This window comes from Megalobrama amblycephala, linkage group LG24, assembly GCF_018812025.1.
Source record: "Megalobrama amblycephala isolate DHTTF-2021 linkage group LG24, ASM1881202v1, whole genome shotgun sequence".
Taxonomy (NCBI): domain Eukaryota; kingdom Metazoa; phylum Chordata; class Actinopteri; order Cypriniformes; family Xenocyprididae; genus Megalobrama; species Megalobrama amblycephala.
In genome coordinates, this window is record NC_063067.1 from 10,911,577 (window position 1) to 10,922,488 (window position 10,912).

The following is a 10,912-nucleotide window of genomic DNA, read 5'->3' on the forward strand; positions in this document are numbered from 1 at the left end:
TGCTTGGCGAAATTTTCTGGTATTTTGGATTTTTTTGAAAATCCTACTTTTGCGAACTAGTCCTTTTGTTTTTGACCCGATCGGAACCAAACCATTGCAGCGAGATTCTCTGGAGTCTGATTATCAATAATAATCAAAAAAACTTGAAATTCCGATTCACAGTTCCTAAGGGCCGCCAAAACGTTTAAAGTGGGTGGAGCCACTTTTACTAAAACTCGTGAACAAAATGAGATATTTTCACCAAACTCAGCACACCTATGAAAGAGCTCATTCTGTGGTCATGTGAAAAAGAATGCGGCGACTGGCGACTTGAAAATTGGCATGCAGGTGTCTTCGTCGAAGGGGTCACGACTCTATGAGGACATTGACGCATCTCGAAAAACATGTCCGCCGTCGCCCACTGATGGGGGAGGGGCGCCTTCGCGTTTTTCACGTTTTTCACGTTTGTAAAGCATAGTGTATCGTGCGTTTTTTCATGCACATTATACCACATGGTAGAACTCCTAATTCTGAGCAACTTTGCCCTCTAGGACCGCCACTGTCCATCAAATCGTTCGTTAAATTTTGTAGATTATTTCAAAAACCAACTTTGGCGAACTAGTCTTAGGTTTTTGGCTCAACCTTGATAACTGTTAAAAAGCTTTAAAGGTGCCATCGAATTGAAAATTGAATTTACCTCGGCATAGTTGAATAACAAGAGTTCAGTACATGGAAATGACATACAGTGAGTCTCAAACTCCATTGTTTCCTCCTTCTTATATAAATCTCATTTGTTTAAAAGACCTCCGAAGAACAGGCGAATCTCAACATAACACCGACTGTTACGTAACAGTCGGGATCATTAATATGTACGCCCCCAATATTTGCATATGCCAGCCCATGATCAAGGCATTACACAAGCCAGTATTAACATCTGGATGTGCACAGCTGAATCATCAGACTAGGTAAGCAAACAAGAACAATAGCGAAAAATGGCAGATGGAGCAATAATAACTTACATGATCCATGATAACATGATATTTTTAGTGATATTTGTAAATTGTCTTTCTAAATGTTTCGTTAGCATGTTGCTAATGTACTGTTAAATGTGGTTAAAGTTACCATCGTTTCTTACTATATTTGCGGAGACAAGAGCCGTCGCTATTTTCTTTTTTAAACTCTTGCAGTCTGTATAATTCATAAACACAACTTCATTCTTTATAAATCTCTCCAACAGTGTGTAATGTTAGCTTTAGCCACAGAGCACTATCAGACTCATTCAGAATCAAATGTAAACATCCAAATAAATACCATACTTACGCGATTAGACATGCTGCATGACGAACACTTTGTAAAGATCCATTTTGAGGGTTATATTAGCTGTGTGAACTTTGTTTATGCATTGATAGAGTCGAGAGCTCGGGAGGGGGTGGAGTCCCTTTAATCAAGCAATTAAAGGGGCCGCAGCCTGAATCGGCGCATTTCTAATTATGCCTCAAAATAGGCAGTTAAAATTTTTTTTTTTAAAATCTATGGGGTATTTTGAGCTGCAACTTCACAGAAACATTCAGGGGACACCTTAGACTTATATTACATCTTGCAAAAAACGTTCAATGGCACCTTATATATTTCCTATGGCAAATTGCCTGTATTGGCTGTAAATGGTCTTTTCCATGTATGATCGAGATGGTTACAGGCTTGCTAAATAAAACAAAAAATCTTTTTACGTATGTGCTTAAAGGCCTTAAAACGCTTGAACCCCGATAATTGCTGCTCGCAGATATGTTTATTCTTTTATTTCTTAAATTTTTTTAAAAAATCTTAGTGACCCCAACTAAACTTAAATACACCCGTACACGCATGGTTGTTTTTGTGTACACTTGATAAACATTCTTTCCTCTAATGCTATGGCTATTCTGGTATTATTGACTTTGTTGGCTGGTTTTAAGACTGTGGACATGAATGATTGGAGTAACAGGAGACAGGGCTTCATCTCTGTTTCCCAGCATTCCACTGGCTGCCTGATATGGGCACAACTGATCAAGGGTAGGGGTGTCACAGTGAGCCAGCAAGAAACCGGACACCTTCCCCCTCTCGTGCATGCATACATTTTCAGCTGCAAACCAACCCAGGCCCATCGTCCTGTTCTAGCACTGGGGCAGTGCGACTGCCCGCTGCCTCGAGAGACTGGAAATCCTCATAAGAACAGCACAGAGACATGGAGACGGTGGCGTCTCATCTTCTCAGCTGTGGTTTCGCTCTTCTAAGTTTCCAGTGAGTGTGGGGTCAGCAGGGGCACGCGGCAATGTCTCTTCCACTGGATATACGCTCTGACCACAAAGAATCCTCGATGGGGACGCTGGAGAAACAACTCATCTGTCCCATCTGCCTGGACGTGTTTACGAAACCAGTCGTGATTCTGCCCTGTCTGCACAACCTCTGCCGCAAGTGTGCCAATGAACTGTACCAGGTGTGTACCATGTGCCAAGAGGATGATGGTTTATGTGTGGATGTAGAAACATTTTGTATTAACCATCAAAAACATGCTTACAAGTACATTTTCAAGCCTTTGTTAAGATGATAAATTCTCAAAATACAAGGCATTGCTGGGAACTCCCCTTTTGAAACCTTTACTTTTAAGAGTGTACACAGACATCACCTGTACATGACATGATGGGCTAGTTTCCTTCATAATCTAAGTACTATTTGCTATAGTGGATGGTCAACAACATGTAAAGGTGCTTGTATACACTTTCACACAGAGTAACTACCATGACTGGTAAACAGACAGTTTTCTATCGACCTGTCATGCTAATATGTGGAAACTCAACAGGTGGGGATTGGAAATGTCTAAACTCAATCCCCAGCCTGAAATCTGAGGTATAAAAATAGGTGATGGCCTACATTTGATGCATTTGAGCTGACAGGGGTTTAGCACTCATGCAATGCACAATGGATACATTGATTTGAAAGAGAGTCCTTAGTAATTAATGCTGTATGTGTTGTCTGCATAATCCTTCTCCTCCTCTGCACCTAACTGAAGTTTGATACCTCACCAGTTTTCCCTTCCTCATAGGCAAAGGTTAAATGCCATGTGTAAGTTGTGTTAGTTGGGAAGGGACGCTAAAAACACTTGTTAATCTCTTCTCCTCTAAGAACCAGAGTTGGACAAAATTCAGAATTTAAGAATTGGCCTACTTTTAATTCATGTGTTGAAATTTAAAGTCAAATTTGAATTGGACTGATAGAAAGTGAAATTTTCTTAATTGCAATTTAGAGAAATTAGTCTTTCACTCTGGTCCATAAATCTGAAAATCTGAAAAAGAATATAAAATATTTTTTTAATAAAAACATTAAATAGATAAATAAAACTTTCAAAAACATTTATAGTTCAACAACCTAAATTACACTTATTGGGGTCATATGATATGAACTTCTTTCCATTTCAATTAATTTTAGTTCCACTTCTTTAAATTCAAGTATAATTTGCAATCCACAACTCCAGCATACATTTGACATTTGACCTGAGTGAGTGCTGTGTCACTTTAAAACTCAAGCCAAGAATGAAGTAGTTGCATGAATTTATTATCATCCTGATTCCTAAGGAATATCCAACTGTGCATCATTGGTAAAAAAAAAAAAAACAGCAAATAATTCACTAAATAATTAGGCTTTTATCAAGCCAGTGATGGTGCTCTGATTCACACTCAGCCCATAAGCCACAGCTGCTGAGAGATATTAAAGAGTATGACTATTTTAGGATGCCTGGTGGGATCAGTCTCAAACTCTTCTGTTTGCAATCTCTATGTCATGCTCCAGTCTGTGTTGATTAAGATAATTAATGGCCGTTATGTGGACTGTATTACACAGTTACTTGTTTACAGAGGTACATACAGGTTAACATATTTCCACACTACAATTCTGAAAGGACACACAGAACAAAACCCAGATACACACAACCACAGGATTCAGAGTAAGATCATCCTACCCTACCCTCAAGTACACACAGTGCATCTCTAGAGACGTACGTGAGAGTCCAATTAGTCTAACAAAGTGGTGATGATGTTATTCAGTCCAGTAAACCATGCAAGCTGTTTATACATTCCTTAAAAGAGTTCTGCAGTGAATTAGGAAAAGTGGTTTCAGATGTATATTGATGCACAAATACTCCTGGCAGCTGAAGAACAGCATGCTGAGTAAGATGTGCAGCCATCTCTCTTCCAGGTTGGAATCGGAGGCCGTTTCCGCTGCCCTACCTGTCGACGTGAGGTTGTCTTGGACCGTCATGGAGTTTATGGACTGCAGCGCAATTTACTCGTGGAGAACATTATTGATGTTTACAAACAGGAGTCTGAAAGGTCAGGTCTGGAGTATGATGACTGAATAACTTTTGTCAACAAAGATGATCAATTTTTTTTTTTTTTATCATTTTTGGGGGGGCCTTTATATAAAAATGACAAAAAAAATTTAAATAAGTTTGTGTTTTTTTGTTTTATGTATTATGTTTGATACATCAGGCTTTTATGACTCATATATATATATATATATATATATATATATATATATATATATATATATATATATATATATAAAGTACAGTCCAAAAGTTTGGAACCACTAAGATTTTTAATGTTTTTAAAAGAAGTTTCATCTGCTCACCAAGGCTACATTTATTTAATTAAAAATACAGTAAAAAACAGTAATATTGTGAAATATTATTACAATTTAAAATAACTGTGTACTATTTAAATATATTTGACAAAGTAATTTATTCCTGTGATGCAAAGCTGAATTTTCAGCATCGTTACTCCAGTCTTCAGTGTCACATGATCCTTCAGAAATCATTCTAATATGCTGATCTGCTGCCCAATAAACATTTATGATTATTTTCAATGTTGAAAACAGTTTTTTCAGGATTCCTTGATGAATAGAAAGTTCAAAAGAACAGCATTTATCTGAAATACAAAGCTTCTGTAGCATTATACACTACCGTTCAAAAGTTTGGGTCAGTAAGAATTTTTATTTTTATTTTTTTGAAAAGAAATTAAAGAAATGAATACTTTTATTCAGCAAGGATGCATTAAATCAATCAAAAGTGGCAGTAAAGACATTTATAATGTTACAAAAGATTAGATTTCAGATAAACACTGTTCTTTTGAACTTTCTATTCATCAAATAATCCTGAAAAAAAATATTGTACACAAATATTTTGTACAATTGTACACATTAAATGTTTCTTGAGCAGCAGATCAGCATATTAGAATGATTTCTGAAGGATCATGTGACACTGAAGACTGGAGTAATGATGCTGAAAATTCAGCTTTGCCATCACAGGAATAAATTACTTTGTGAAATATATTCAAATAGAAAACAGTTATTTAAATTGTAATAATATTTCACAATATTACTGTTTTTATTGTATTTTTTATTAAATAAATGTAGCCTTGGTGAGCAGGCGAAACTTCTTTTAAAAACATTAAAAATCTTAGTGGTTCCAAACTTTTGGACTGTACTGTATACATATATATATATATATATATATATATATATATATATATATATATATATATATATATATATATATATATATATACAAATATATATATTATGTATATATATATATATATATATATATATATATACAAATATATATATTTGTATATATATATGTATATATACGTATATGTATATATACAAATATATATATTTGTTTTTTATGACAATATAACATTACATACAGAAAATAAAAAATAAGGGGTTTCAATGGCCAACCAGTTGAACCAACCAGGCCCTCTGTCTGACCAGAGCCCTTAGAATTGTCCAAATACCTAATAATAAATATGTTTTTGTTGTTGTTATAAATAATAAAGTAAACCTAAGGTGCTTCAATCCAGTAAGTGTTTATAAAAATTTTTTAAAAAAGACAAAAGGTCTTTTACTGGCTTAAAAAGTGTAAACTATCAATCAGACGACAGAAGGCATGCAGTAGATTGTGTACAACAGGTTATTCAGCAAAATTTTAATCATTTTGATTAAAACTGGCGATAGAAATTTGTGTATCAAAAATGATACAGTACACTCTAAAAAATGCTGGGTTAAAAACAACCCAAGTTGGGTTGAAAATATATAGCCCCTTCATTGCTGGTCTAGTGACGGCTTTGATTGTTGGTATATGGTGTACTGAACACTGACCTGATCTTGAAATTAAATCAATGTGTCTCCAGCCCTAGGCCTCCACCACCGAAGCCTCCTGCAGAGTTTAACTGTGCAGAGCATGAAGATGAGAAGCTTAATATTTATTGCCTCACGTGTCAGGTGGCCACCTGCTCTCTCTGTAAGGTGTTTGGGGCACACAAGAACTGCCAAGTAGTTCCCCTGCCTGATGTTTACCAGCAGCAGAAGGTATGGTCTAGAAAATGTGTCATCATCTTCACATCTTCACACCATTCAGAACAATTCATTCATTTCACTTCTTGTAGGCTGAACTCAGTGACAGAGTTGCTTCTTTGGTTTCCACAAATGACCGTGTTCAGACATTTGTTAATGAACTAGAGGCACTCTGCAGGAACATAGAGGTTCGTGTGGATCTTTCTGAAGAAATAACTTTTACAATGTCATGCAATGAAACAGACATTTAACAACAAACAGATTATCCATTAATGCTTACAATGCCCATTTGACAGGAAAACAGCAGGATTCAGATACAGATTCTGTGTGAGAAGTTTGATCGCATGTCTGCCATTCTGGAGGAACGTCGTAAGATCATGATCCAACAAATCACTTCTGAGCAGGAACAAAAGACTGGCTGGACCCAGTATTTACTGCAAACCTACAATGAGCATGTGGACACAAACTCAAAGTTGATCCAGGCAGCCCAGAATGCCATAGAGGAGCCAGAGATGGCTTCTTTTGTCCAGGTGTTATATCTTTTGGTTGGGGTTTCTTAGTAATCCTGCATATTGAAAGTCAAGCATGCAATGTTTGATGTATTTTTTTTTATCTCTCCCTAAAAGACCTCAAAAGATCTTATCGAGAAGTAAGTCTTGTCTTTTTAGCAAATTTAGCATCAGTTAGATTGTTCAGATCATTCATCTAACAATCAACAGTATCTGTCCTTTTCTCTGAAGGGTTGGTAAAGCATCTAATTGTTTCACTCTGGAGACGCTGGATCCTGATTATGAGAACATGGATCACTACAAAGTGGATTTCGATGCAGAAGAGAGAGTTCTGTACCAGCTGGATTTCATGGAGAGTGAGCATCAGAGACCCAATAGATTAACTAATATCCCTTATTTTTAAAACTCTGCTGATTAATGCTGGCATCTTTACAGTTGAAGAAGAAGTGGAGGAAACACCTGAAGAACTGGAGTCAGAACCTGAACCTGAACCTGAACCTGAACCAATGCTGACCCCAGAACCTGACCCTGAACCAGATCAGGATCTGAAATCAGAGGCTTCTGAGATGACGAATCCCACACCGGAGACAACGGAGGACACTTGGGGACAAGTAGATGCCTGTGGAGATGACAGAAAAGTGGCTGTTTGTGAGAAGAATAGCTTAAGCACTTCACAGGTACATTCATCTCCCAATATGCCCATCTGGTCACCGTGATTTTGCCAAAACATGTTCCTGGATCAACATTTTGTTGATCCTGGAACAACATTCCTGTCTGAAAATAGTCTTAACCCTGTATTTCTACCTCCCCTCCCATAACTTTTTCGCTAAAATCAGAGGGAAATGATACGTAATAACACTGATGTAGAATCACTTAAACCTGGTTGTAAGTCTAAACTTGACATAAACTGTAAACTTGTCCCTCAAATCTGGTTGGTTGATTGAAATGTTGTTCCAGGATTAACAAAGATGTTGGTCCAGGAACATATACTTGTGGGTCTACAATCTCAGTCAAAGTTTTCAAAAACGTTTACTAGACATTTCAATACCTTAAAGGATTAGTCCACTTTTAAATACATTTTTCCTAATAAATTTACTCACCCCCATGTCATCCAAGATGTTCATGTCTTTCTTTCGTCAGTCGAAAAGAAATGAAGGTTTTTGAGGAAAACATTCCAGGATTATTCTCCTTACAGTGGATTTCAATGGCTACCAACAGATTGAAGGTCAAAATGACAGTTTCAGTGCAGCTTCAAGGGCTTTAAACGATACCAGATGAGTAATAAGGGTCTTATCTAGCGAATCGATCGGTCATTTTCGAAAAAAATACAACCGTTTATGCTTTATAAACAAAATATGGCCTTGAACGTACTTTCCGCTTCATAACGCTTACGCTGAATGTTCTACGCCTTCCCTATTCTACTTACGGAACGAACACGGCGCCAGTTTCGTTTTTTTCCGTAACTTGAACAGGGAAGGCGTAGGACATTCAGCGTAAGCGTTATGAAGAATGCGGAAGCGGAAAGTACGTTCAAGGCCATATTTTGTTTATAAAGCATAAACGGTTGTATTTTTTTCGAAAATGACCGATCGATTCGCTAGATAAGACCCTTATTACTCATCTGGTATCGTTTAAAGCCCTTGAAGCTGCACTGAAACTGTAATTTTGACCTTCAATCTGTTGGTAGCCATTGAAATCCACTGTAAGGAGAATAATCCTGGAATGTTTTCCTCAAAAACCGTCATTTCTTTTCGACTGACGAAAGAAAGACATGAACATCTTGGATGACATGGGGGTGAGTAAATTTATCAGGAAAAGTGTATTTAAAAGTGGACTAATCCTTTAAAGATTTAATTAACACCATCATCTGTGTTTTTTTTTTATCCCATTCCCAGTCAAACTGCTATTGAAATATATATCAGTGATTGCTACTTTTCCATCTTTCCTCAGGTTGTCACTCTAGTCCTTTATTTCCTGGCCTTCCTGGTAATCCTACAGCGAATATGGGGAAACATTCAGTGCCTTATTTGTATATAGCAGAGGTGAAGAGACACAGTCGAATAAAGCTCACGTTCTTTTGAATATAAAAACAAAGTCAAAGATTTTTTGTTTAAATTGAGTAAGGTTTAAGAAAAGACTGGATTGGTAAAATGTATCTATGCTCATGCATGAAAATAAAGTCACTTTACCAAATTTTCTGCAAACTGGCAAACCTGTGAGCTCCGCACTACAAGGACTGAGCCCTCCAATGGTCACCAGTGAGCCGATTCATCTCTGATTCTCCTTCTCCTTCAATGAATTACCAATAAGAAGTGACACTTCTGCTCAAAGCAACAATGATGACAGAATGGGGTCATGTGGACCATCTCCTCTATTTGGTTCTTGACAAAACCTTCCCTGTGTTTGTGCAAAATGTACAAATGATTAAAACATCATGTCTACTTATTTTTGTTTTTGTTTTTTGTTTGATAAACTCTCTTGCTATAAAAGTCAAAGACAATTTTCCAATTCTCGCCATTTGTTTGCTCCAAGGCAATATTTTATCTTCAGTTTTAAACACCCATCTCCCACCAGTGATTTGGAGATGAATGGATGATTTATTTTTTACAGTAGTGTTATATTCAATAAAAGACTTTTCTTTGAATTCTTATGTGGCCAAAATATTTATTATGTCTTCAGCATATCATGAGTCGGCATGAAACGGAAGTTGTTGCAATAGTATTTTAAGCAATACTCGAGGCTAGTGCTGTATCGTGAATAAGTCACGGCTGAAGGGCGTTGTTAGGCACAAAGTGAAGCGGAGTGCCTGCAACCCCTTCAGCCGTGACTTATTCACGATACAGCACTAGCCTCGAGTACCTTATGGCTTTTAATAAAATGGTTACCACACAATACAAATATTAAAGCCAAAAATATGCATCAATGCAACTTTCATGAAGTGAACTTTCACTAAAAGCCTTCCATCCGTCGGAAAAAATAGTCCCTGAACAGCAACAGAAGTTACATTATTACACCATTAGATGGCGGCAAAGACTGTCTTTATGAGTGTGTCAGTCAGTAGCGAAGACTTTTAGATTAGGGATGGGCGATAACACTTTTTCTTTTCGATACGATGCCGAAACTATATCGCCGATATCGATACCAATACGATACCTCTCACCTGAATTTATAGATTTTAAAATTTCTTACATTTTTGAATTACTAAGAATAAAATGGGTATTGATATCCACTCAACATTATATTTGAAAGTTATTTTAACATTCAATATGCCTTAATTGCAACTTATTTGATTTTAGTTTTGTTTACACATGGTTAAAATGTTTACTTGTAGTGGTAACCATGGAAATGTACAAATACTATAGGCCTAGCTGAACTATGGTCACTGTAGTAATGGTTCATTTTGATAAGGCACTGCCAGTGACAGGCGGTTGCACCCATAAAATACAATTTTTGTATTCTGACAGTGTATCAACATTAGTTACAGAATAGAACCAAAATGCCTTTAAGTGTTATTCTATAGCCTAGTCTTTGATAGAACATCAATATGAACTTTTAACGTTCAATTTAAATGAATGTAATTGCACTAACTATGTATGCTACTATTTCATTTTGTTTATTGTGAAATAACTCAAACATATTATGTTTTTTCTGTCTTCTGTTAAGCATTGTTCTAGGCTAGGCCAAAAGCATCAATGGTTTCTTACGATACTAAACGCAGCCCTGTTTAAATGTAGTGTCGGCAATGAGTGAACGCTCTCTGTGATTGATTGGTTCTGACTTGCAACATTTGAGTGTGTTCAGATGAGCAGGAAAATACTTCTACTCCACAATAATTATATATTGTATGCATTAAATGTATTGCTAAATAAACAAAATCACTGGTAAAAAAAACCAAAACAAAAAACCTTAGTATCGATATTTTTATTTGAGTATCGATACTTTCGATACTCAACGTCAGTATCGATATATTGATACTTCATATCGATACACCCGTACCTATTTTACATTGAAAAGACTGAATTGTTGTGAACACGGAA

At 36.5% G+C, this 10,912-nt stretch overlaps 1 protein-coding gene across 1 annotated transcript; it reads left to right on the forward strand.

Moving 5' to 3' along the window:
- The first annotated feature begins 2,051 nt into the window (after positions 1–2,051).
- Positions 2,052–9,320, forward strand: trim101 (tripartite motif containing 101). Its single transcript, XM_048178932.1, has 9 exons — positions 2,052–2,449; positions 4,189–4,337; positions 6,204–6,381; positions 6,459–6,554; positions 6,663–6,896; positions 6,993–7,015; positions 7,107–7,231; positions 7,311–7,552; positions 8,826–9,320. Exons 1-9 carry the CDS (start codon positions 2,285–2,287, stop codon positions 8,910–8,912), a joined length of 1,299 nt encoding a protein of 432 aa, XP_048034889.1. The 5' UTR covers positions 2,052–2,284; the 3' UTR covers positions 8,913–9,320.
- The last annotated feature ends 1,592 nt before the right edge of the window (positions 9,321–10,912 follow it).

Coding starts and splice junctions, on each gene's coding strand:
- trim101 (XM_048178932.1), top strand. CDS start 2,285: ATGTCTCTTCCACTGGATATACGCTCTGACCACAAAGAATCCTCGATG. Junction 4,338..6,203: donor TACAAACAGGAGTCTGAAAG/GTCAGGTCTGGA, acceptor ATGTGTCTCCAG/CCCTAGGCCTCCACCACCGA. Junction 7,553..8,825: donor ATAGCTTAAGCACTTCACAG/GTACATTCATCT, acceptor ATCTTTCCTCAG/GTTGTCACTCTAGTCCTTTA.